General features: G+C 49.7%; 9 protein-coding genes across 9 annotated transcripts; 3 read left to right on the top strand and 6 right to left on the bottom strand.

Moving 5' to 3' along the window:
- Positions 1-2,893: 2,893 nt before the first annotated feature.
- Positions 2,894-3,837, bottom strand: N7520_006915 (p24 family protein; the record flags this gene model as incomplete). Its single annotated transcript, XM_057140849.1, has 4 exons — positions 2,894-2,904; positions 3,017-3,296; positions 3,406-3,594; positions 3,691-3,837. 4 exons carry the CDS (start codon positions 3,835-3,837, stop codon positions 2,894-2,896), a joined length of 627 nt encoding a protein of 208 aa, XP_056994855.1.
- Positions 3,838-4,311: 474 nt separating this feature from the next.
- N7520_006914 (ubiquitin-specific protease UBP15) lies at positions 4,312-8,327 on the bottom strand (the record flags this gene model as incomplete). The annotated part of the gene is made up of 10 exons (XM_057140848.1): positions 4,312-4,418; positions 4,481-4,610; positions 4,672-6,101; positions 6,160-7,108; positions 7,161-7,269; positions 7,326-7,515; positions 7,567-7,724; positions 7,780-7,924; positions 8,136-8,256; positions 8,319-8,327. The coding sequence occupies 10 exons, from the start codon at positions 8,325-8,327 to the stop codon at positions 4,312-4,314; spliced, it is 3,348 nt and encodes a 1,115-aa protein (XP_056994854.1).
- Positions 8,328-9,151: 824 nt separating this feature from the next.
- Positions 9,152-10,653, top strand: N7520_006913 (protein kinase PKP2; the record flags this gene model as incomplete). Its single annotated transcript, XM_057140847.1, has 4 exons — positions 9,152-9,258; positions 9,324-9,443; positions 9,515-9,797; positions 9,862-10,653. The coding sequence occupies 4 exons, from the start codon at positions 9,152-9,154 to the stop codon at positions 10,651-10,653; spliced, it is 1,302 nt and encodes a 433-aa protein (XP_056994853.1).
- Positions 10,654-11,061: 408 nt separating this feature from the next.
- N7520_006912 (YqaE/Pmp3 family membrane protein) lies at positions 11,062-11,528 on the top strand (the record flags this gene model as incomplete). The annotated part of the gene is made up of 3 exons (XM_057140846.1): positions 11,062-11,110; positions 11,229-11,304; positions 11,366-11,528. The coding sequence occupies 3 exons, from the start codon at positions 11,062-11,064 to the stop codon at positions 11,526-11,528; spliced, it is 288 nt and encodes a 95-aa protein (XP_056994852.1).
- Positions 11,529-11,767: 239 nt separating this feature from the next.
- On the bottom strand, positions 11,768-12,709 carry N7520_006911 (signal peptidase complex subunit SPC3; the record flags this gene model as incomplete). Its single annotated transcript, XM_057140845.1, has 2 exons — positions 11,768-12,404; positions 12,564-12,709. The coding sequence occupies 2 exons, from the start codon at positions 12,707-12,709 to the stop codon at positions 11,768-11,770; spliced, it is 783 nt and encodes a 260-aa protein (XP_056994851.1).
- A 328-nt stretch (positions 12,710-13,037) lies between these two features.
- On the top strand, positions 13,038-13,610 carry N7520_006910 (gamma-glutamylcyclotransferase family protein; the record flags this gene model as incomplete). Its single annotated transcript, XM_057140844.1, has 1 exon — positions 13,038-13,610. The coding sequence occupies one exon, from the start codon at positions 13,038-13,040 to the stop codon at positions 13,608-13,610; it is 573 nt and encodes a 190-aa protein (XP_056994850.1).
- Positions 13,611-13,955: 345 nt separating this feature from the next.
- N7520_006909 (uncharacterized protein) lies at positions 13,956-18,245 on the bottom strand (the record flags this gene model as incomplete). Its single annotated transcript, XM_057140843.1, has 6 exons — positions 13,956-16,146; positions 16,200-17,320; positions 17,389-17,458; positions 17,521-17,607; positions 17,661-17,767; positions 17,973-18,245. The coding sequence occupies 6 exons, from the start codon at positions 18,243-18,245 to the stop codon at positions 13,956-13,958; spliced, it is 3,849 nt and encodes a 1,282-aa protein (XP_056994849.1).
- Positions 18,246-18,882: 637 nt separating this feature from the next.
- Positions 18,883-20,006, bottom strand: N7520_006908 (eukaryotic translation initiation factor 4E; the record flags this gene model as incomplete). The annotated part of the gene is made up of 3 exons (XM_057140842.1): positions 18,883-19,072; positions 19,134-19,892; positions 19,972-20,006. 3 exons carry the CDS (start codon positions 20,004-20,006, stop codon positions 18,883-18,885), a joined length of 984 nt encoding a protein of 327 aa, XP_056994848.1.
- A 1,208-nt stretch (positions 20,007-21,214) lies between these two features.
- Positions 21,215-24,573, bottom strand: N7520_006907 (putative protein kinase; the record flags this gene model as incomplete). The annotated part of the gene is made up of 3 exons (XM_057140841.1): positions 21,215-21,380; positions 21,441-23,351; positions 23,438-24,573. 3 exons carry the CDS (start codon positions 24,571-24,573, stop codon positions 21,215-21,217), a joined length of 3,213 nt encoding a protein of 1,070 aa, XP_056994847.1.
- Positions 24,574-26,208: the final 1,635 nt, after the last annotated feature.

The following is a 26,208-nucleotide window of genomic DNA, read 5'->3' as shown; positions in this document are numbered from 1 at the left end:
TACCCGATGGCAAATCTCCACAGTATAGAAGGGGAAAAAGAAGAAGAAAAAAAAAAAGCTTCAAACCCCCATCGGGTGGACCGTACAAGTGACATCATTGGTCGAAGAGGGGTGGAAATGGGAAAAGGGCTTCGTGATGTTGTCTGGGCGACATCATGCGAACGGTACCTCTCCACCAGTGGAGCAAATCCCAATAGCCGCTATCAGTAAAGGCTGTGTATGGCTGGAAGGGTTATCATTATGAACGCACCTATCTCCACATGCAGACAATGACTGGTGTCAATGGGTAGCACCAGTCGATCCACTCTGTAGTCTCCCGATGAGGTCACAAGAATGGACGTACAGTGAGATCAGAGGAAAGGAGGAGATTTGGCTGGGCCCTGCAGATCTTTGAGACGGTTTACCCGACGAATCAGAGGGGAATTATTTGGGGCTAGTCAAGGCCCATTTTACGCCGTGATAGGTATGCGTGGTTGCGGGACCGTCGACATCCCCGGTGGAGATGCCTTTAACAGATTTCTACGCTAAGGGGGTTGGGGTATTGACAGATCAATACAGTCAAATAGCTACTAGAACTAGCAATTAGTTGAGTGTGTTTCCTACGAAGTACTTCGTATAGTAATTCTGTGTCTTTCTGCAGAAGTGACCATTTCTCGGTGAGTTCTGAGGCTCGAGAGTGGAGTTCAAGCCACTCCGTCATAGTTTTGGTCGATCGTTTCGATTCGTATAATCCCGCATGCAGGAACATGATAATGACAACTGTTTTTACATTTGAGACCTCTACATAAAAGAATGTTACAATCAGAAGAAAGAATTAATGACAGACTAGAGCATTGATGTTACTGACTAAAGTTGACTAAAAAGGCTAAAGACGCCAGTGGCGAAACTAAGTGGGGGGAAATCTACGCCTGAGGCAGGGGTACTTGACGTCAAGGGTATCAGAATGAAGGACACGTCAACAATACTCTGTTCCGATATATGACCATACTCGTTAGCCAATTTTCAGATACATTGACCAATTCTCGCAATATTAAGGGGTTGGAAAAGGGGGATGTAGAGGCTACTAAGCAGCCCGATTGCCTTCCGATGCTCGATTACCCGATATGGCTTGTGGCGATTTACCTGGGAAAGGGATATTTGATCCACAAAAACTTCGATAAATTCACATCCAGTCCAGAGGAACTATAAAACGTCCAGTGACAGCGACTGCGATGGGACTGTTTCCAGAAGACCCAGGGTCCCGAAGCTTCGGTCTTTCGCCATCTTAGCGGGGGAGGCGAAAGAGTCTCGCAGAGTACCGAGAACTTTCCACCATAATTAACGTTCCCATGGATTCTTCACGTTTCCATGGATTCTCGGCTCTTTTATCCAGGTCCTATGTAGATAAGATGTCTTACTACAACACAGCTAGATCATATCTAATACTCACAGCGCATCACACCGACGTCAGCGGTAACGTGAGGTAGATTCGCCTGAGGTATATCTGACGCTATCTAGTAAGTTTCTTAGTCCTTAGTGCCTCTTAGTGCAGGGATAATCTGCACTTAAATTGTCAATTGGGGGCCGCAGATACCACGTAGATACCTGACGGGGTAATGATCCTCCAGCCTAAATATCTCTAGTCCAACGCATTTTGTGGAGATTTGACTGCATCTGTGCAGTCAACCCCACCTGGCATGCAAATGTGTACAGCAGCACACATGCATCGGTCGCACGACGTAAATCATAGCTAGTCCTCATCTGCGTGCCGTAAAAATGTTTTTCTTCAAGCTTGTGGGCAGCTGAAGCCATCTTGACCGATATATATGCCGAAAAGCATGAGCTAGGTCTCACACTGTGGAGGATCACTTGGAATCAGATGGTCTGACCAGATAAGGTGCTGGATATGTCACAGCCGAATACCTAGGTAGGTAGACGACGCTCATGCCCTGGAGGTGATGACGATATGGAGCGACCTGAGACATGAATAAGACCGGGGTGATACCGTTCCCCCGGGTATCTCGAACCGAACTAAAGTAAGTGCGGAGTAGTCCAGCAAAATGATATGACCTCATCACGGTCGATCAAAAACGGGTCAACAATGTATCGCGGTTAAGTCATCACTACTTGGCATCTACTGTAGATGCCGAACCTATTCATCGTGTCCTCACTGAAATCTTCTCCTTCTCGGGGAGGAGACGTGGAGAATACTTCATTGCTTTCTTCATGGTAGCCGCTGATCTTGCAGAACGGAGAAACCTGTTTTGGCAGTCCAACTACAGCTTTGAATATGTGGGCCTCATTGTGACTGCGTTGGCCAAGCATCCAGATTGCCTGATCCCATTTCCCATATTCTTCCACTGAACGTCAGGTTAACAGAGCAAGCTCGATGACACAGGCCTGATGTCGGAAACCGGTCCGATAACGCTGTTGTAACGCCAACGGCAACGTTTCTGGTCTTGACCTTCCCATGACGATGACCCCGTCATTCGCACGAGCGTAACAGGTTTCTGCGGAACCTCAGTGAACCGGCCCCTTCACCTCTCCGCTATCTTGGACTCGAGTCAGCAGCGAATATCAGTAGTGAACACCCTTACGAGTTCTCTAAAGACCACCAGTAACCACAGGTCCCATCCTCCCAAGCCCTCGAACCTGTTGCTGCTTGCTATAAATCCATCGTCACCTGTGCGTCATCAAAAGACCGAATGGCGTGGAGTGATACGCTGGAGATTCATGTTATCTGGTGTGCACAACCTGTTTTGGTCCAGGGGATATCATTTTAAAGGCTATATCAAGGGACATGGGAATAATCTAGGCCAACACGCTGAAATCTCTTCAAGCCTGAGTTTCGGGAAAATCGACAATCAATAATCAATAGTAATGCATCATATTATTCAATTCATGCTCATGCTCATCACACGTAACCTGTAGGGATGATATTAGCAGATGTTCGATCCGATCATAGAACCCAATACACTGCATCTTGTACAATCTTTCGTAACAAAATAAAATGATCCGGATAGGACAGGTAACTCACCCTTTCTTGCGCCCTGGAAGAAGAAGCGCACAACAAAGACCTGCAGCGCGGCCATTGAAACCATCATTAGAGACTCAATCACGCTGAAGTTGAAGATACGGCGCTCGGTGCTGCGGACGGTGCTGAAGTTCCGGTTCTCACGCGTGCGGAAGTACTTCTGGTTCCGGGAGACAGTGGACAACTGAGCGGAGAGCTTGTAGATGGATTCCTCCAGGCTGGACGTTTGTTCGGGGCTGGCGCCCTGGCGGGAAGGGAGCTGGGCACGCTGCTCGTTCTCAACCTACAAAACGGATAAGTAAGATATTTTGAGGTTATTTTCAAAAGGCCGTAAGATCAGAGCGTTGCGGTTCTGTATGATGTGGGGTTGTTTCCAGGGGCAGCCAACGTACAGCAATCTCAAAATCGACCATCTTCTCGGCAAAGGTGGACATCTCATTGTTGAAGCAGAACTTGTATTCACCAATGCTCTGCGCAGTGAATACAAAGTCGCCCTGTCGCTGCTTTTCTTCGGCAGCGACGATCTTGTCGCCCGGTGCTAGGATGGAGTAATCGACATCGAAGGAGCCGCCGGATTGGACCTATCTCGGAATTTAAAGTTAGTATTGCTTCATGCAATTCCTATTGAAGGCTTTGGCATAATAAGCCAGAGCCCTGTGTTGACTGTGTTGACTGACCGCGAAGTAGAAGGCCACCTTGGCATTGGTTTGTTCAACCTCGGTGTAGAAGCATGCCTTTTCATTAGCCTCAAGGCGATAGGTCAGAGCAGTTGCAGAGACAGATGAGGCCAAAGAGGCCAGTCCAGCGAGGAGTGAGAGCCGCATTTCGGATAATTAACGTGAAAGGGTGATGCGCGTCAGGAGGTCGAGATTGGGTTCAATTGTTCTGGCCAGGTGGATGTTTGCAGTGTTTGCACACAAACAAATTACTGTTTCCACTTCGATTCCAAGACCATGATAGATTCATGATGGGATTTCTTGAAAATAGATTTATGAATAAGATATCATTTGGCTGAATACCCGATCCGATTGGAAAAAGCCAATACGCTTAAGTTGGAGTGGTACCTATTTAGCCAAAACAGAATCATCGCTTCGTGCCATTTGTATCGCCTCTACTCCAACTATGGGACTATGAAACGGAACGAACAGGGAGAGAGAGAGGAAAGAGAGAATAAATGAATAAAGAAAGGAATTGAGAAACAGGAAAGCCATTGACTGTTAGGCTGTTGCTGCTCATGTACCGGATTGCAGCATTTCACCCTCAAAAACCCCCCAGCGCCCCATAGAAAATCCATTACTTTATCGAATGAAAAAGCTCTCACTCTTGCCCCAGAATCCACGGCTCTTGGTGGCATGATCCAGACCAAGAAGGTCCTCGGGGCCAGCAATGTCCGATAGAATGTCATCTAAATAGCAAACACAAAATGGTCAGCTTGGAACATTTTAGATTGACGTAGCGTGTACTCACCATCCTCAATGTACTTGGCGCTTGGGAAGGAATTGCGAGGAACAATGGAAAACTTGATCTTCTCAAACGGCTTTCCCTTGATGCCTATTCGCTTTGAAAGACGTTCCTTGGTTTCCTTGAAGATCTCGCCCTGTTCAAATATCAGTATAAAATGCACCCTGGAATGGAATATAACGAAATGGGTGTCTCACAGGCTTGACGACAAATTTGAAGGGAACTCCATGTGGTCGATTGGGCTCTCGATCAAAGTTGTAGGCATTAATTAGTCGATCCTCGCTCTCCATGTTCAGTTCATCGGCAGGCACCCGTTCCGCATAGAGTGTGGAGTATTCGTTAATCGATGCCACATTAAGATCCTCACGCAGCTCCTTATAGAACTTTCCACCGTGAGCCTCGAAGAGCCTCATGTTCTGGAAAGCTTCGTCATTAGACTTCATCTTCTGCTGTAGAGCTGAAAGAAGTCCAGCGATGGTTTCATTGCGAGCCACCAGAACCTCAACGGTCTCTTCCTTTGTGATTCCCTCGGCGAGCACCGTCACCTTGAAAGACTTTTTACTCTCATAGTCGCTCAGACTCATGTCTAGAACCTCGTAGTATAAGGCATCCGCCCGGTGCATGGTGTAGCCATATGTGCCATACTGGCCATTGAGAATTTGAGCCAGGTTTGAGGTGATTGATCGTTTGAGGAAAGGCTTTGCTTTGCCCGTGCTGGCCATCACTGGAGCAAACCGCAGATGAGTCGGGTCCACGTTCAGATGTTCGCCCACCTTCTTCGAAAACTGGTCATATGTCATCTTCCGGCTGAGGGTTAGGGTAAAGTCTTCAGTCTCGGAGGCCGTGATTGAGGCAAAGGTAACATCCATGCGGTTCAGAAGATAGTCGTAGAATTGTCTGGCATCCGTGTATAGGGCTGTTGCTGGGAGCTCGGACTCTTTCGTTGTTCGCTGGAAGGTAATAATATCGCCGTCCTGGATCTCGGACTGCTGGAAGGTCTGTTTGGGCTTCATCAAATCGATCATGTTGTGCTTGATCTCTTCGAAAAGCATGAATTCGGTACCCACGGGCCAGTTCATCTTTTCGAGAATGACGGGTGCGAGGTCGCCAACCTTCTGATTCTTGGAAACATAAACAGGTCCCACACCGCTCAGAGTTTGAGTCACCGCGTCGAAGTTCTTCAAGAAGATCAAGGCAGAGTCGTTACCTTCAGGCCAAGACTGGCCTTGGGGCAAGACCTCCATCCACAGCCGGAAACTGTTACCCTTGGTGCCATATTTGGTATAGGCCTCCTCAACGGTCATTTCCGGGTCAGTGATAATTTGGTCAGGCCTAGCGGTCTTGTTCTGACGGTTAACAATCACCCAGAAGCGGACGGCATCAACACTGAGACCCTGCTCTTCTGCCATTTCCTTCGCAAACTCGCCGACCTTCTTCGCCCGGAGAACCCGGTACTGGGTGGGTTGCGACGGGTCTTCGGCGGGAAGATCGGGGCTGAACAAATCAAACCCACGATGAGAACGGAAGGTCTTTTCGGTCAGAACGCCGATGTTCATGTACAGGTGAGCCTCTTCTCTCTCCTTCTTGCGACGAAGAGCCTCGGCACGATCCTCTGCTAAGCGTGACTCTGCGGCCTGGTCAGTATATCGTACAAATAATTAGGTTTGAAAGTAAGGGGGGCTCACCAATGTGGGAAGGAACATCTTCTTTGGTAATTGGCAGTAGAACATCGTCAACTCGCGTCTTTCGGATATAAACCAACATGTAAGCGTTCATGGAACGTTTGGTTGAGAGAGTTCGGGTGTATGGCTGCCGAACACCAGTGGCTCCATTCGCCAATTCATACTCTCCACCGAAGTTCTCCTCCAAAACTTCCTTCTCGGTGACACGGTTCACTCGGTCGTCGTCAAAGCGGTACCAGTGTCCATCTTTAGTGGGCTTCAGGAACGCGTAGTAATGACCAGCGTCCAAACCACCACTGTGCACCAAGACTCCATGCAGCTCATAGGTCCAAGGCTCAGTCTTGTCGGCATTTTCTGAGAGATAAGGAGCAGCATCAAATTCCAAGGGGAAGACGTGGCGGTCGTTCACTTTCATCATCGTAAGAAGATTAAGGTCATACTCAAACCGCTTGAGGTGAAGATGCAGGACAGGTGGGAAACTTTCAAAAATCACACCCTTCTTTGCATCTTGCAGGCCATACGGAGAGCCTGCATCATACTTGTTCTCGCCCTCTAACGTTTCAACCTGAATGTAGTCGCGGAAACTGTCATCCAAGGTCTTATTACCCCGAACGTTCAATTGGATATCCCAAAAGTCCTCCACACGAGAAGATTCATAGTCCACATTGATGCACGAGATGTAGGTTTTTGTTTTACCCACAAACAGGTCAGGTAAGGCCTTCTCAGCTACTGTGCCCTTCATCTTCTCCTCCAGCCGTTCCATGAGTTTTCGTGAAAGCTCTTGGACATCTTGCTGCTCAAAGGCCTGTCTGGAGTCCCAACCGAAAGAGGTTGTCAACTCAGTTGTGGAGACTGCGGTTTCATTGGTTTGCAGATTGTAGAAGAGTCTTTGAAGAGTCCATGCGCTGTTTTCACGAGTAGCGTCTTCTTCGGTGGGGATTTGGTAAACAGCCTAAGAAAGTCAACAACATGTTTGAGAACATGGGGAAGAGTTCATCTCATACCTTGCGGAAGGCATTGGTGAAGTACAGCGATTGCAAAAGCGAGTTCAGGTAGCAGGTAGCACCCTGGTTTCGGAGTCCAACCATATCAGTCTCTTTCTTGGAATCATAGCTGAGATAAATTAGCACTGATCGAACAAGCGCGGCTGTTAGAAGCTGCAGGCTTACTTCTGGAAGCTGTGCCAGAGAACACCGGTTGGGTCCTTGACAACGCGGACATATGCTGTGATATTGGCCTCGTCATCTTGCACTAGAGGGACACCTTTGCCTTCCCACTGCTCGCTGAAAAGGGTTCGGATGTCGTAAAAGCGGGTGAAGCCCCAATCTCCCTCGTCCGCGGTGAATCGGTGCGTCGCAACTGTATTCTATGAGCTTTAAAATTCGATTTAAGCCGTCGGAGTGTTCTTACCATGCGAGACATAGATTGAAGGATCCTTCACGTTGGACAGGACCAGAGCGAACTGCACACAGGCATACCAGTTCTCTGGTGGTTCCCCTTCCCAGGCGTGCTCGAGGTAAAATGAGGCGTGCTCGGAGTGATTTCCGTACGGGAAGAAGAGGATCCGCCTAATTTTTGAGTCAATGCTTGCTTCTATCGAATTTTTGCCGTGATGCTACCCACCAAGGGGACCCGCCGCAGTTGAAGACCGGTCCGTGCAGCTTGCGCTCCGACTTCCTCCAGTCCTTGATGTGCCAGGTGTGATACGTTTCATCTTCAGCCTCGAGGTCGGCAGGTTTGGGCAGAACTCGTGCCATCATGGCCACATCTAAAAGGGTTGAACATGCCTCGGTCAGCTTCTAGCTTTCACTGAACGTGACAAAACACCGCAACGCCGGATCTTTTGAGTTGCACGCCCCGATGATCGCAAAATCAATCGGTCGCATCCGTGCTAATCCGTCCCAACTGATCGTCCGGGCCATACTTGTTGTGATCGGGTTCCGCGGCGGAAGAGGGGGGAATAAGTGAAAGAAACATACGGTCAGCAGCAGAAGGCGCAGACTCGGGCTCATCGGAGCCTGAGCGAGACACAACGACAACATCAGTCTTTGCATTGGGGTAGTTATCATAGTCGTCAACGAGCATGTCGTTCTCCGCAAGCTGGGGCCTAACGGTTAGATCTACAATGACGACACACACGAGGGGCACGGTCGGGGACTCACGTTTTCCATGGCGAAAAGCGCCCTCCCGTCCAGCCGGAAGGCCCTTGTCGGAATGGAGAGTAAATGAACTTAAGAAGGGGGAGAGGAAAAAAGAGTGGGAGAAGTGAAGACTCTGAGAGAGGAAGTTGTCGGGAGGAATTTCTTGCTGAAGCAGATCGGAGAAAGCTAGCGGAGGCGGAGCCCTCGAACGCTCGGCAGTAGTTAATAGTGAACAGGAATAGGCACAGGGAAAGACGCAAAAGAAAAGGTGAAAGAATAAGGGGGGAAGGAAAGAGAAAGATGAACAAAAAAGGAACAAATTCTCAGTCTCGCATTTATCAGTGTTTCCTTTCTTTTCCAGGGAACAAGTTGATCATTGGGTTTCCAGGCCATTAAACACTACACTGAGGGATACAGATGAAATGGAAATTATCAACCATAATTTCCCTATAATTGTATAGCGAAGCACTTGATAAATACGGTCTATTCTTATTCCTACTCTTGTTCTTATTCTTATCCTACAGTCTCCAGGTTCTTTTCCATTGCAGTTATTCCCCACCGTTTGGTCCTAATGTTTTACCTTTATATGAGATAGATTCGGCTACAGCAACTTTAAACATGCACCTCGGCATACAGGTGACAAGATAAACCCATAAACTAACAGATAAACCACCGATTCCTTTACACAATCACTACAGACGCAAAGACTCGAGTTTAACCAACTTCATACTCACCTCAACCTAAAGGCGGTGTAAAGATCCATCACACCGCCCGAAGACACATGCAACGGCTCCAAGAGCTCGGAAGATCTGATTTCAAGGCTTCGAATCGACGCCTGCACTGCATGGAGCACAATGAAGTTACGTCCTAGAGGCTGGCAGGCTCTTCGATGTGCTCCAAAACCACGCTTCTATTCTGGAACTCAACCGCCACCATGGCGACCTGCCTCGGCCGTGGATGAGTATGTGACTCCGCACTTGGAAAGTTCGCTGCATGATCCACTGACTCAAAATTTGTGATATCTAGATGGGTGGAACGTCCTATCCGCCCAATCAGTCTCCGCCAGTTGACCTTCTTCGGTCGTACATTGACAGAGCCTCGACTTATTAGCTCGGCGAACTATGTGCGGACTGAGTTGCCCACCCGGTATGTTTTGGATCAGCCCAAGGCTAAGCTTGCGGTAGCTTGCATGTTTAGCTAATTCACTACTCCCGCAGTCTGGCGCACCGACTACGAGATATTCAGCAGCTGCCCTATGTGGTAGTCTCCAACCCCCACCTATCCCTCGTTTACGAGTTATACTACCAGGCCTTTGAACGATTTCGAGTAATTCCTGAGATCTGCACCTTGGATGACAATGATCGGTTTTGTGAGGTACTCAAGGAGATGTTAAAGGAGCATCTGGTGGTCATTCCTAACTTGGCCACCGGAGTTCTGGAGTGTCGCGAGCTATTCCCGCCTGATGAGATGGATCGATTTATGAACACCCTTCTGCGAGCGGTATGCAATGAATCTCGATGTCAACTTTGTCTCCCCATACTGACGTGTGTTTTACTGGGTCTAGAGGATCTCTCGTCGCGTTATTGCAGAGCAACACCTTGCTTTGACTGACACCTTTAACTGCCCATGGCATTACCCCGACTCGACCGACCGGACCGATACGAACGCAGACTTTGTAGGCGAAGTATTTCTTAAATGCAATGCGAAAGAAGTAATTGAGCGTTGCGGAAAAGTTTCACAAGACCTGATGCGACAAACCACTCAATCCACTCAGATCCCGACCATCAACATCCAGGGTCACTTAAACGCTACCTTCCCATACATCCTGAGCCACCTGGAGTACATTGTTGGTGAGCTGCTGCGCAACTCAGTGCAGGCTGTGATTGAGAAGTACCATGATTCTACACAGCCGCCGCCACCAATCCAGGTACTTATTTGCGAAACTCCGCAACACGTCATTATGCGCTTCTCCGATCAGGGCGGTGGTATTCCACGTGACATATTACCCTATTTGTGGTCTTTCAGCAAGGGACCCCGGACACAGACGCGGCTAGAAAACCTGGGGCGGGTCCCCGCGATGGCTGCTACAATGCAGGAGCTAAAAGTCAGTGGGCGAAGGCCAGAACCGACACCGGGAGGCTATCATGAGGGTTCTCTGGATAGCTTGACCTCGCGACCACCAAACCTACGATTAGGTATGGGCCTGCCCATGAGTCGGGTATACGCTGAATATTGGGCGGGTAGTTTGGAATTGCATAGTCTGGAAGGCTACGGTGTGGATGCTTTCCTGCAGATCTCGAAGCTAGGGAACAAAAACGAGCAAGTGACAACACGCGCGGCCATAGATGCTGTGTGAGGGAGGAAAACCCTGTTTTTATTATTCATTTACATTCTGTCTGTGGCTTGTTTCTGTGCTCTCCTGCGTACCGCTATACTTAGCCCACCTAAGTAGGTTGACGTGGGATGTGAGGATCAAGGTACTGCTGCCTGTTACCCATAGGGTAAAAAGTATGATGACGTCATCCGATCAGCCCTACAGATTGAACTTCTGAGACAAGCTTGGTTGACTCCCCTGTGACCCCCCACTGACGTCTTTAACCGCCAATCATGAAACGCCTTGATTCGCCCAGGGATGACAATACTTCCTTTTATATATTTGTCCTTCTCTTCGCCATTATCCTCCTCAACTTCCTAGCAACCGCCGATTTCAAACCTTCTAGCCGATCCGACCAAGAAAAGTGACCATCAAACGCCTCTACACATAATGGCAGGCACCTGTTCAATGCTTTGTGTGATTATTATCACTCTATTTAGTAAGTTGGACTTGCTGTGGATCACTCTTGAAGCTCTTCGCTGTATTTTGCGGGGAGCTTACTCATCTGTGGAGATCGGCGACCTCTAGTACAAGATTTTGATGCTAATCAACACCAGTTCCTCCCCTAGGTGTATTCCTTACAGCTGGATGTGGTGCTGACTTCTGGATTAATGTCCTTCTTACTATTCTGGGGTGAGTAATATGCTGCTCTTCTACATCCAGCCCATCATTCTAACTCCGGGTCTCTACATAGATACTTTCCTGGCCACATCCACGCCTTTTACTTGGAGTACGTCTACTATCATCGCCGCAAGCAAGATCCCATGACCCGTGCGACAGAACGACCAGCGCCCGGTGTCTACTCGGATCGCGTCCAGAATGGTGGTCACTCGGACCGGGGTTATGGCACTGTCTGAGGATGAGAGACTCCTCAACACACCTGCTGATTACATGTTATGAGTGATTGTGGTGGCTCCCGGTTATGACTATTCTTTGAGCGTAATAGCGAATTGAGCTTATTGATACTAAAACCACTACATCGACTGTATAGAGTAATTTTTGTATTCTGTTCTTTGATGTCATAGGAACCGAAACCTGACAGGATAGTAAAACGAATAATGTGTCTAGATACTTCCTTGCCCAATATACCTCCAGCTCAAACGCTCTCACTCTGACTCTGACTCTGACTCTCAACCTTCTTCCCCTTCAAAGCCGGGAAATCAAACGCCTCACTCCTCAAAACTGTCCCCTCCGTGCGCAGCGCAGCCCCAGACCCAGGACTCCACCACAAAGCCCCAACCCAAGGCTGCACATTCCACCCAACAGCCAAAGTAACATTCTGCCTCTCAGCCAAAACCCCAGTAATATCACTGATCTGATATTTCGCCTTCTGCCCCCTCAGTCTAAGAACCCCTGGCAGAGCCTCCTCCTTCACATCCGCCTTAGCCTTAGCCTTCTTGCTAGCCTTGGAGCTAGTACGCTTGCTGCTCTTCACAGAACCAGGCGAAATCTTCGCTAAGACAGGCGCTGGGAGCGCGTCGAGCGCTTGCTCCTTAAGCTTGTCCCAGCTATACGGCGAAGCAGGTGCAGAGATGATAGTATCCCAGATAACGGCCTCCGAGTCAGGGAGGAGGGAGTTTTGATCATTGGATGATGAGTAACTTGCGTAGACGTAGACGAAGAGTTGTTTAGTATTCCAGTTGAAAAGAGGAGTTAGATCAGCGTCGAGATCGAAGCGAATTTGGGCGTATTCGGAGCGTTTGCTGGAATAGTAGTGTGGTCGACCCTTGGCTCTGGATTTTGGGTTAGCTGATGTGATCGTGATCGTGACCGTGGTCAGGGGATAAGGATAGAGCTCTATTGAGATCTAAGGGTAATCGGAGTATGAGGGGCTTTTGTTCTCGGTTGATCTCCTTGAACTTGAGCTCTGGGAATAGAGTAGAGTAGCTTACACCTGGACGTTCTTCAACTGCACCGATGCGGTTGTTGCGGTTGTGGGGAACAGAAGTGTAGAGAGAGCGGCTACGGCAGCTACCACACAGGCGACTGTGGTGAAGAAACCGAAGACAGCCTGCGCGCGGTTGAGAGAAGAATGCATGGTTGCGACAGGGTGCAGGTAGGAAAGTCGGAGCGCGGATGAAGCCAGCTGGGCGTATTTGGGGCTTATCGCGATAACCCGATAAGCTCCAAAGTATAACTCGAGTCATTGTTGCTATTCCATCTTTCATCCAGTCCTGGTTCCTTGTCCTTTCAATACTCTTGAAGGCTCTTATACAATTTGGTTGAATTACCGGGATTGCATCCTAGCCTACGAGAACAATGGGTGACCACGTCCTCTTCTTTTATGGTAAACGACCCCGGGTTCCCAATCCCATACATAATAAGCTATGAATCGAATCACTGATTTCCAACCAACAGGAACCTTAATGGCTCCTCAAATGCTTCACCGTGTAATTCATGGCAGATCAGATCCAGAACCCTGGCAAAAAGCGCTTCTAAGCTTCCAACCTGCCGTTCTGCACGGTTATCGCCGCCATCGAGTGCGGGGTGCAGACTACCCGGGCATCGTTCCTGCATTTGGATCTTCAGACAAAGCAGAATCAACATCGGAAAATGGAACGGATGCAAGAAATTTAGCTCGAAAATCAGTTCTTGGGACCCTCGTCTCTGGTCTGACGGACGGAGATGTTCACCGTCTGGATATCTACGAGGGAAGCGAGTACGTCCATGAGACAGTTAAAGTAAGAACATTGAAGGAGTCGTTGCACCAGGATCACAGCCATGGATGTGGGAATGAGAATTCAAGTTCTGGTGGGAATCTTCGTGATGTTCTCGATGCTGCTGGGGCGGAGTTCGCGGATGAGAAGGAGGAGGTTGATGCCGTGACTTATGTGTGGGCTGCTGGTGTGGAGAGACTGGAGAGTGCCGAGTGGGATTTTGAGACCTTCAAGAGGGATAAAATGGCTTGGTGGGTTGGTCGTGATGAGAGTGAGTGGTAGGTTGACTGGGGTATTCATATGACTAGAATACGATGGTGTTAGGTACTAAGAACGGGAATAGAATCAGGGACACTGAGTGTACACATTATGACTTTGCAGCTGTGTATAGGTATCATCATTCATGGGGTCCAGGTTCCATTAGAATTCATTCAACGCCTCTATGCCTCGCACCGGGTAAGTATGTATGCATAATGTAGAGAAATTCTTAAAAAAAGACAGATGATAGAAGCGGTATGAGATGACAAAGGGCCGAAAAATCAGCATAACATGCTCAAACACAACACCTACAGGTATGCATCGAAATTGAATGCAAGAATACATGGGTTCATAAGGATATATTGCTTCTCAGCTCTTCCTTTTGTCTCGAGGGCTTCTTTTGGGTCGTTCCGGCTCGTCAAGTGGGGGGGTTTCCCTAACGATTTTGACACTGGACCCGGCTTGCTCTGGCTTAGACTCACCTGTGTCAAAGGCATCAGGATCAGGAAAAGCTGTTGACTTTCTTTTTTCCTTCTTCTTAGACTTTTTCTTCCCATCACGGCTGTTCTTTGGTTCCTGACTATCAGGCACTTCAAGCACTTCACGGCCAGTATCCTCCGAAGAGGTTAAAGGTTTAGCAGGACTTTTGATTGAAGGCTTAGCAGAACTTTTGACTGCCTCCGTATTCGCGGTTTGCTCAGTCTGCTCGGAGGCCTTCGAACGGACAGGAGAGATAGGGACCAATCGAGGCTCGTCTGCTGCAGAGTCCTCCTTCGATCCATTGGCCTCTTTCGCTGAATTCTCCGAGACTTTCTTGGGGCTTTCATCCTTTGAAGGGTTCGTTGGCTGTCCCTCTTTGACTTTCTCCTTCTGATAATCCTGACCCGGAAGCGGAGACCCCAGCAAGAACGAAATGTATTTCTGATCAGCCAAAATCGACTGGCCCTCCTGTTGCTTCTGTTCTTCATACAAGTCATCCAGGAAATCGCGAAGACGTGTCCGAAGAAGACCAGATCTGAGCTGAGGCCAGTCTTCAGGTCCATCCATATCACGCTGCAGCATCTTCGTAATGAAGGTGTCGGGGTTCTGCACGAACTTCTCGATGTAGGCAAGTAAATACAGCCCGCAGTCAGAGTAGTTAGGTTGAAGTGGGATCTGACGAGCGCGCATACCCTTAATGTCCTTTTCGTCGACTTCAACGCCACGTTTCGATGCAGCTTCCTGGCAGATATATTCACGTAGGAGCTTGATTTGTGGGGAGCGGGCAAGGTCAAGGGAATCAAAGGTGATGATGGTTGGTTGAGCAGGGTGCAGTTTCGGGCCAGTTCGTCCTTTTTTCTTGGTATTAGGACTGGACTGGTTTGCCTCAGGACCAGCGGAAACCAGTCCGTCCCAATGCAAACCGGAGAACTTCAGAGGGGACGAGGTTTGGTTCTCTTCTCCCTCGGGCCAGTCATCAGCCGAACCATTGTCTTCTTGTCTCTTTTCGTTGGACCCTGGTGATGGGGTCTCGGCCTTTTCAGTGGCTGCCTTGTTTTCTTCTTCCACGATTTTCATAGAAGCAAGATACTTGCGTGCTTCATGTGACATTGGCGATTCTGAAGATTCTTTCTGCTTCTCCTCGGTGTCCTTTTCGGCAGTAGTCGTTGCGGCTGAGACCTGCTCGGGCTCTGGGGACTCTAAAATTTCATGCACGCTTTCTGGCTGAGCTGAGACTTCTTTGTCGCTCACAGGAGCAGAGGATTGATCTACAGGGCCAGCAGATGCAATATCCAAGCTTGGCAGATTGCAAATGATCGCAACGTACCAATGAGCATTCTGGTTGATTGGGACGACGATGTAGTCATAGCTGAAGAGATCGATGTTGCGAGTCCACTTCTCGACGCCACTGTAGTTGATGCCACGTTCGCCCTTGGGGGTATTTGTAAGGGTTGCGAAGAAATAGGAATTGAAGAAGTATACCCGTTTCGCGACATTTTTGTTTGTGCGTTGAAGATGATCTTCCAAGAAGCGCAGATAGAAACCGATCAGATTATCGTTTAGGAACTCCTCCCCGCACAGGCGGTCTCGGTCATCAACGCTGACCTCGGCACGCTTCTTCCCAGTTCGGGGATAGACCATTGGTTTCTTCCACTTCTGTCGATTTTCGTCTTTCGCCTTAGGGCTGAAGAACTTGGAGACCTCGTCAGTACCACAATTGGTGTTTTGCGTTATCCGCCGTGTTGATCTCGTCTCTCGCTCCAGCGGGGGTTGGATCACTTGGAATTTTTTAACAGGAATCTCGACGCCGGTGTCCGATTGTGGTTTCCCGTCACCAGCTGACGTTCGACTTTCCACAGCACCATTTCCGGTTTGGGAAATGGAAGAGAAGTCTCGCTTCACTCGCTTGCTGCTGGGCCCATCTGCTGGACCCTGCAGTGTGGACGAAAGCTTCTGACGAGCAGAAGAATCCGCAGGAGCTGGCGGAGTCGGATCAACATCCAGTAGAGGTCTCTTGGCCTGTTGGGGGCACCTGGCTATTTCCTCCCGGTGTCTGTCGAAAATACTGGTCATGTAGTCCCTATTCATTTGTTAGTCGACCTGGGATCAAAGAAAGATCGCATTAGCACATACCGCCCCTTCTCTATCATCTTGACCAGCTTCTCTTTGAAGATCCATGAAAGCTGATTTTTGATTTCGCTATCCGAGAACTGGATGTCAACCAAGTTACCAATTGGCAAGACACCTTGAGACAGAAACAGCCTCAATTTTCGACTAGAATCCTTTCCGTAAAAGATTTTCAAGACTTTTCGTAATGGAATTGTGACAGCTGAGCCGAAAATATCTTCCCCGATTTTGATATTCTCGTCATCCACATAGATGGCTGTGGTTTTGCCGTCGAGGCCTTTTTCCGTGGCGAAATTACTGAATTGCAGACGGATGATACCAAATCGGGATCCCTCTGAGGTCTTGTGCTTTCGTTTGACCCTTTTCTTTGATGCAAAATCGGTGGGCTTGATGTCGGTGGGTGAACTTAGGTCGGGAGTTACATTTCGTTCTTGGGTTGGGAGGCGAGGCTGAGCATGTCGCTGATTGATGTGTTTCGGGATAGGCTGAGTTGTGACTTCGCCCTGGAGTTCATCTGAGCTCTCTCGGGAATCGGATTTCCGTTTGAGTCCATTCTTTTCCGCTGAAGGAGACTGGATGGCTTGGTCTTCGATAGTGATTTTTCTCTCGTCTGAAACTGGTTCCTCAATGGTCTCAAGAATATCCCGGGCCGGCCGTTCTGTTCTTGGTCTCGAATTGGGAGATTCCATGACAACTGCGATGGAGTGTCGTTGTTGAGCAGCGTGATGTGTAAATCTTTCGTCGGGGGAATGTGTAGAGACCTGACGGTTTTCTCTTCGACGCTGACGGCGGGGACTGCCATAAGAAACCCTGAGAGCATTCTCCACTTCGCGAAATTCACTTTGTTGAAGGGGATGCACATAACTCTTCGAATTTGTGGAGATTTGGCTCGATTGGGCGGGGGAGTGCTTTCTTGGTAAGGTGTGGTCATTCACTACATCGCAGCCTTCACTGACTTCACTTTGACGTCGCTTCTTGATTGGTCGATCAGACGGCTCAAACGCATCTCCCAGGGGGTTTGAACTCTTGATAGGAGCAGTTTGCTTTCCTTTCCCCTGTGCCCGTACTGGACCACTCTGGCGTGAATTACGGGAGAGTCCATCATGCGGTCGAAACGCCGAATTCGCCTGCCAGCAAAGAATCAGCATCATGTAATTTGCATCCCTAAAACCAGCCAAATATTAGTGCGACCTACGCCAGGGAGTTTCTGTTTCTTTTGCCTCTTGAATGAATCACCGGGCGTAATCTTGAATGGATTTGCATCTCTAAAGCAGAAGGAATTTGATCAGCGCAAGACTCCAAGCCGCATTTCCTCTGGAATACATACTTGAATTTTTTCCCACCCAACAAGCGAACCTCGTCTTGGGCTGCCTTCTTAGGGTCCTGATTTGACATCTGCGGGTCGTCGCCCAATCTGAACACAATAATATATCAGCACAAGCCTGGTGTTGGGGCCGGCAGAATTACTGAGCGGTATGGTCTATGAAAGACTGAAGAGAAGGAGACCGCAAATGTCCACGGGTGGTTGCAGGTCCGGTAGTTGGAGAAGCGATTTTGGCATAACTTTGGATGGTCTGTCAAGAGCAATGAGTCTCGCGTGTTTAAAAAGAAAAGCAATACAACAGAGCAGAGGGATAGAGCGAGTAGGGACCAAGTCATAAAGAGGGGTTCAGATTCCTTATAAACTAGGCTCTGATAGCTATGGTGCACCATGCGAAAAATCAACAGGCAACGGAATGCCGAGCGGGGACGCGCATTATAAGGCTGGAAGGCACGCACCTGCTCACTAACATCGATATCTCGATCTGGGGAGGACGAGAAGCGGATATGGTGCGGGGTGTTCTGTTTTCTCTCAGCTTGCGAGCCGAGGGATGACCGGGCAGGTTTTGTACGGCGCCGGAGTGCAGCAGGATTCGGAGAGGGAGAACGGCGCGCGGAGTTTGGGTTGCTGCGATTTGAGGGCCAGTGTTGCGATTGGCGATCGGCGGGTTGCTGGCGACGCGGTGACAAGCTGGCAAGGATTTCGGAGATGCTTCCGAAGATTGAAGGCATCCGAGCAAGCAGTACCTTATGGCAGGACCGGACACGGGATCGGTCCCATCCTCGATGATCCTGATGACTTCTCTTGCTTTCTGGTTCCTTTTCCTCTTAGTTAAAATATTCATGGTTGGTTATCGCCTATCGCCGGGCGGTCAAAGTTATGGGCCTGATTTGTCAGGCAGTATTATTGAATTACGTCGTTCATTTGATTGATTGACATAGATAGGAAATTAATACACCTAGGTATATTCAGATAGCTCAAGTCACACATAGAAATGAATACTCGTTAGTTGGTTTGGTGTCACCAAATGAAAAATACTACAGTGAGATAGTAGACTTGTGGAACGAACATCCTGGCCACGCCATCTGCAGATTACAGCTCCACTTTTCGCATCAGAGAGAAAATTGAACATCACGTATGATCGAAGGCATGTAGAAAAAAAAGAAGAAGAAAAAAGGGACACAAACATGACATAATGAGTTTCACTCAAAGACATAGAATTCAAATCAAACCGCTGAGTTCGCCTCGATGCCCCGCCGTCCCCCAGACCCAAACGCGTCCCAATGAATAAGTGCATAAAAAAAGTATTTTTGGTTTTTTTTGATCGGCTGTACTATACAGGGCTCCAGGCCACCAGAGAGATATTTATTAGACCTTCTCTGAATCCTCGTGGCCGGTGCGCCGCCGCTCAGAACCCAAGTGAGCTCCGGGGTTGGAGGATGTCGCTTTCTCGTGGCGAGCTTGATCGATGGCAGAACGCTGGGCGATACTATCATCATGGCTCTTCCAGATGATATTGGTGTCCAATGGGAAAGCGAGCAGACGCTTGATCGTTTCTCTGTAAAAAAAAAAAAAAGGCATTAATTGCAGTGTCCCAAAAGCCAAATTTTTGAACATACCTGATCTTGATGTTCCGCCCCCCATCAATCCGCGTCCATACACTCAATACATCCTCGCCACCCCGCACGCTAAGGACGGCACCGCAGACCTCGTCACCAGCCTCGGCAAACTGGTCACCCACCATAGCCAGCAATAAATCCTCCCAGTACCTGTCCGCCACGCCCTTCTTCAACCGCACAATCCACTTGCCGCCGCGCTTATTCGCCTCATCTTCCCACACGGGCCGAATGCCCTTCTTGAAGATGTGGTAGTCCGACACCGTCGGTAGCAGCGACGGCCGCTTGAGATGCGAGTATACGGCCCAGAAACTCTCTACTGACGATATAGACGCCAGCGGCACCGTCGATTTCTCATAATCCGAATACTTGGGTGTGGGCGGGCGATACCAGACAATCCAGGTCGACTTGAGAGGGTGTTCTCCAGGCCCAGGCATGGAAGTATGGGCCAGCGCCTTGGCTTGGAGGGCCTCCTCCTGCTCTGTGGAGTGATCGCGCTTCTCACCGGGCGTCTTGACTTCCGATGAGCTTCCGGTCTTGGGGGCGCCAAACGAGGCGAATGCACCTGAGCCTAAGCCGAAGGCAGACGAGGCATTCGTGGAAGGAGAGGGGACTCCGGTAGACATGGGAGATACTGCGTTAAATGGATTGGAACGACCGTGAGAGCTGTCCGGGCCGAATCGTTTGGATGGGCGGGGCAAGTCGACGCGGGCACCGTCCTTGCCGTCGGTTCCGGACATGGACAAAGACAGTTTGGAGGAGCTAGTGACAAAGGAAGAAGAATGGTTAGTGATCTTTGGGATTCAAGCCAAATAGGGTGGAGATATATTGGGCCGCTTACTTTGCTCGACGAGTCCATAGGTTGGCATTATCCATCGCGGCGGGTGAGACTGCCCGAGACACGAGCGGTCATCCGGGAGAAGAGAAGAGCTCAGAGAAGATGACAGGGCACGACGCAAAGACAACTCGCACGGATCGGGTCGGTGACGTAGACAGCTACAGGATCTTAAATTTGGGGAGAAAAAAGCAAAGTGGGTGGGATGGCGGCGGAGGATGCGGACGGAGGTGGCGGGCGGGGGAAGGGTATCTGGAAGCGCAGACGAAAAAACGAAAAAAGAAGAAGTTGAGATTGTATGATTTCGTGGAAATGTTAAAAGGGGATGGTTGGGTTTTAGGCAAAGAATCCAAAGGTGGAGGATAAAGATTCGGGGTGTAGGGTTTATGGGAATTGGAATTGGAATTGGAATTGCAAGGGAATTGGAGACTCGAACGAAAGCTCCTTTCAGCCAATCAGATTCCACTTCGGCTGACGCACCGCACCGTCTATTTTCCCGAGCCGCCAAACCTTTTAAAAAGGGAAAAAAGTTTTCTGTCTTCCTTTTCTTCTTTTTCTTCTTTACAATCAAGACCACCAACTCAAATCAATGCCCGGAATCTTATTTCACTACTGCCCGGTCATTTCCGATGAGTGAGTCGAGAGTAAAATGTCGCATCTAAAACCATCATTGCGAGGGCTCTACGGAGCTTCCCAGGATTCATTGATGACCTGATTGACGAGACAATTCACTTTTGATACTTAGTATAGGGTACGTTTTGATAGAAATCCAAATCATTTGACATTATTTCTCCCTCTCTTTCCCTCGGATAAATGAAGAAATTCCTTGAGCTCTCTGGTAATCCGAAGTCCCAACCGCCCTTTTTCTTCTACTAGGCGTTTCGCCGAGGGACTGGTCGGGCGTGAGGTTATTTGGCAAAGTCTGATCATCCAGGGCTTCCTAATGTTGATAATTTTCAAATGTTATGTTTTCGCCATAGACTGACGCGAAGCCGTTTATCTAGTACATTACATTAGGACACACCGAGACTGCACAGCCACACCACCCCTTGAGCCCCTCTCATCCACCATGACACGTCGCTTTACAGAGAGATTGAATGAATTTTTTAGAAGTATATTTTAGATATGGGCAGTTAAGTAACAAAAGCAAATCTCCAATAGTATTTCCCGAATGAATTTCCGTGTAAATGCGTCACCTCCAACCACGCCAAATGCCCCAATACAAGAAAAGCAAATAAACTCCCCCCAATCAGGGCATGTCCGCCCGCGTCCGCTTAGGGTCACGATCACTCGAGCCCTCAGCCTTGCGCTTCTCTCGGTCCTTTTGGCTCTGCGCCTGCGCCTCGACGCGACGAGCCTCCTTGCGAAGCGCCTTCGATTCAAATTCGTGCCAATCCCCTTCCATAAATTCCAACCTGGAAACGAGTTAGTTAGGGGAAACCCCACATTAGAGCAAGGCAATTGTTGGGACTCACTCAATGGCCTGCTGAGGAGCTGGTTCCTCAGCCAGGAAGTAGGGATGTTGCAGTACCTGCTCGGCGGTAGGCCGCTTGGCAGGGTCGTACTGGAACACTGACGAGATTAAATCCATTGCCGCGGGAGTCAACATCTCTCGGTACATGTCCTCAAAAGCCCGCTTTTTGCGCTCCTGGGGGCGCATCATCTGAAACCACGGCATTTCCACGAAATCTGTCCACTCAGCCAGAGTGGGAGTACCTAAACAATTGTAGATCTTATCAAGTTGACTGATTTCACCCCCATCACCAGGGAAAACGGCCTTCTTGGTGAACATCTCCATGCAGACACATGCAGCACTCCATACGTCAACAGCGGGGCCGTACCGCGTCTCGCCCAGAAGAAGCTCCGGTGGTCGGTACCAAATCGTAATCACACGGTTGGTGTAGTCCATCTTGTGGCTCTTCGAAAAGAACCGGGCCAGACCAAAGTCCGCAAACTTCAACAGTCCGGTGTTGCTGATCAGAATGTTAGCAGCCTTGATGTCTCGATGCAGAACACCGCGGTGGTGTAGGAAATTCAACCCTGCAAACATCTGCTTGGCCAAGTCCTTCTTGTGAGCCAGGTTGAGAGTGAAATCCGGATGGTTGATCAGACCCGTCAAATCATGCGAAAGATACTCAAAGACCATGAAGCACTCATTCTTTTCAACCATGACTTCCAAAAGACTGACCACATTGTGACTTCGAAGGTGCTGAAGGAGCTTGATTTCTCGCACGGCTGTAACGGGGAATCCATCTTTCTCGCCTTCCATTCGGATCTTCTTCAAAGCTACTTCGCGCTTAGTGAACACGTGGATGCCCTTGAAGACTTTGCCGTAAGTACCGGCACCAATCACAGATTCATTCCCAGGCTTCCGGTAGTACACCGAATCGACAGCGGCGTAGTGCGCAGGTAACGTCGGACGTTCCTTGTAACGGGTAAGGATCTTTGTCCGCTTGGGCGGCTCACTTGGAGGCTCTGGCGAAGGATCCTTGCGGCGATCTGGCCGAAAGTCAGGGCGGCGATCACCCCTTCGTCGATCACGACGCTGATCGAACCGGCGGTCGTCTTGGCGTTCGCGAGTATCTTGGAAATCTCGTGAGTCGCGAGGATTCCTGCGGTCCCGGTCTCGTCCCCGGTCCCGTCCACGTTCTCTTTCGCGGCGATCTACTCGGGGCTCCGGCTTGAATTTCGGCAAGGGACCGTTGGTTAAGCGATTGCGAGGAGACGAAGCCTCCGATGCAGGCGCACGGGGTGGCGCATCGAGGACTTGCATCCGTTGTGCCAGATCTGGCACCGGTTTTGGAGCAGTAGTGGGAGTCGTCTTCGCTTTGAAAGCGAAACTGAACTTCCCACCTTTGTCTGCTGGGGTTGAAGCCTCTTGGTCATGAGCTGGGGGTGGCATTATCCGGAGATCACCTTGGCCATCGCCGCTCTCTATTAGCGGGGCTCGATAGTCCTCTCGTTGGACGTCTCTGTTGTTTATGGGGCGAGAGTTGTGTTCATGCTCGAGCGCCCGTGGTGATTGGGGATCGTTGATTGATGACGGGTGGGTAGGCGTTTGGGGGCCATGAGAATGCAGTGGCCGGGGACTCTGATGCCCACCACGACCACGTGAGGTCCACTGGAAGTTATTGAAGTTGCCTCTGCCACCGTGTTGGGATGGTCCATTGTTATATTGGTGAGGACCAGACCCAGAGTATCGACGATCTGGGCCTTGGTTTGCAAGGTTTCCGCGAAAGCCAGAGTGGCCTCCGCGGTAGGGCGATCCGCTATAAGACTGAGAGTGATTATTCGGCGGACCATCGAATGATTGATGCATTTGATGGGATTGTCCCGAAGAAGCATTTTGAGAGTAGTAATTATCTTGTCGGTAAGGTGAAGAGGGTCTACTTCAGACCAACCAATGTTAGTATAATGTGGACAGGTGAGAGTGAGATAGTGAGAAGTGACAAGAAAGAGAGATTCAACTCACCCAGGAGCGGGATAAGAATTTTGGCCGTTCCAACCAGACCTTCCACCAGATGGAGAAGTAGGTGGGGGAGAACCATGGCATGAACTGGTCGACGTAAACTGCGGCGAAGCTGAATAATGTTGAGGGTCAATATGTGGTCGCGAACGACGGCGTTGCTTATTTGGCACATCTGATTGCCGCATCCCATGTATTGGAAGTGTACCACGCTGACTGTCATCGAAACTCGGGATTGGACGCGGTGATGGGGAGCGACCCGAGACAGACCTACTTGGTAGAACTGAATTCATCCCCTCATCAACTGGTACAGGTATGGAATGTAATGATCTCCTCGAGCCTGCAGAATGCCGAGATAAAGAGCGAGATCTGTAACGAGAGCCTCTGTCACTATAACCATCGCCACTCGGCGGCCGAGAGCGACGTTCTGGTGATGGATGGTATCCTCGGCCACGCATAGGTGACCTAGATCGGTCCCGATCTAACCGTGGGAGATCAGAGCGGCGGCGGTCTTTTCCACGACGGTCTCCACGACCCCGACGCGGAGATCTTCGTCTAGGGCCACCACGCCCTGGAAACCGTCCTCCTCGGTTTTTATAGGAGGGACTGCGGTCGCGGCGGTCTCCGGGCTTCGAAAACGAAGAGCGGCGAGGAGGGAAGGGACCACGTTGGCCACGGGGGGAGGGGCTGCGGGTTCTTTTGCGTTTGGATGGGGGCCCAGATGGGGAGTCATCTCGTCGAAAACCCGGGCCTCCACCGTTCATAGTTCCTGATGGATGATCGTTCCAGTCTCCGGGTGAAGGATGTCGATTCTGGTCCGGTCGTCGATTCTCATAAAATCCAGGAGAGGGGCCAGAGGAGCCACGAGGTGGCGAGCGACTGAGGGCAGAGTCACCTGGGGCGAAAGATGAATCAGGGCCGAGGTGGGACATGTGTGTAGATGCAGGTGGCGAGCGAGCAGGATAGTCGAAACGATGTTCATTGGGGTTGGGCCTTGATGGACGACCTCGATCACGATGGCGGTTTCTGCCCCGATCTCGATGAGACCCTCGACCTCTGCGACTGTCCCTAAAGTGGGCGTCGCGGTCTGGGTCGGCACTCCACTGGTCTCTCAACACCGGACTCCTACGGGACCCAGCCATGAAAAGTTCACCAGCGGCATCTGGCGTTGGCTCTTGGGGATAAATAATGTGAACCGAACAAGGTTGGGGAGGTTGGTCGTGTCCGCAATAAGTCGAATGAAGCGCAAGTGGAGCCGGCTCGATCGTGACCGCGTCGCCCAGGCGGAAGTTCTGATTTGGGGGGAAGATCCCGGATTAGTGGTTTTTCCGACCATAGGAAATTGATGAGCAAGGGGACATATCGACATATCTTGAGCTCGGAGATGAATGAATAGAACAAGAATATTGTATCGCAATCCCACGATAAAGTCTACTTTTCGCTGTGTTGCGATTCAAAGGCCAATGTGAAAGGTGATGGCCAGCCCTGTGCGGCTTTACAACTGGATTCGAAGCAATCATGCACAACCGCCATTAGTCGAGCTGATCCAGTTCAGTCTGTGTTTTCTGTGGCTTGTTTGTTCCTTTCCATTTGGCGTTTGTAGGTTGAAAAAGATGTTTCTTTTTCTTCTTCTTTTTCTGTTTTGTTTCCCAGTAGAGGGTTCAAAACCGATGACTGTGGTCAGTTCAATTCGAGGTGGTGCTTTTTCCACTCATTTTCGCATCGCATAATTGCCTCGAGGCAAGATCACACTGAAGATCAAGTGAATCATTATATCTACGTTCTGCATAAAAGCCAGATTGGCCACAGGTCGAGCAGTGCTGTAATCAGCTGATCCGAGGCTGGTTCAGTCAGCCGGTGATGAAAATTCGCCCTTTTGCTCGATCATGGTGCGGTTGTTAAGTCCGCACAAGACTGTAGCATCTTGCCTGTAAATTTTCAGTCTGCGTCATCTCTGGTGTGCCCAACCCCATTATGAGTCGTTATTTCTGAGCAGTGATCTGACAAGTTGCTGAACTTGATGCCGTCGGTTCGAAATAAGGAAAAGACAAAAGATCCACCATACGCTGCAATGCCGCCACGCTGGTCATGGTTTACGGCGGATAGACAAAAGTCATGTCTATCCGAAACAGAAAAGAAAATCCAAAACATAACGAAACCGAAAAGATCCCATCTGGTTAGACCAGGGAGGGTATATCTGACAAGGGAATCCCATCGCCTAGTCCCCATCAACGATTGCTCCCAATTTTTCCAAAATTGCCCCCCGAAGTCCTGAAAAAGTTGCCATGTGCGCCGCAGGGTCGAGTCTATTTTCAAGCCTCGCAGATCACCCTGATGTGCAGAGAGCGTGAAACTCGCAAGATGTAAGGAGGTAAAAGCACCGAGCACTCCATGTCAGGGTGACAGGAAAGCGAAACTCAATCAACCGCCTTTGACATCAAATTCAGCAGTTCGCCGAGGAGCTGTGAAGAGCTGTAAAGGAAGAACACATGGCAGGCCCGTTCACTAACACCCCCTTCCTAACCTCGCTGTATCTTAAGTAAGGAAGAACCGAAAAAAACGGACTGCTGGCCTAAGACTGTGGATGTGAGTTTGTATGCTGTCCATACTTCAGGTGCTTGACTGTGTTGCTGATTGGGTTGCTTTGGCTGTCTGGCCCTCGTCCTGGGACCGTGCGGGATGAGTTGGCTTTTTGTGGCTTAATACTCCAAATGCATCCAGTATATTGACAAGAGAGATGATTTTAAACAGAGCGCCGTAAAGTAGCAAGAACGGGG

This window comes from Penicillium odoratum, assembly GCF_028828045.1.
Source record: "Penicillium odoratum strain IBT 22623 chromosome Unknown utg000005l_segment0_segment0, whole genome shotgun sequence".
Taxonomy (NCBI): domain Eukaryota; kingdom Fungi; phylum Ascomycota; class Eurotiomycetes; order Eurotiales; family Aspergillaceae; genus Penicillium; species Penicillium odoratum.
Note: the sequence above shows the minus strand (reverse complement) of the source record. Positions and strands in the feature narration are given on the sequence as shown.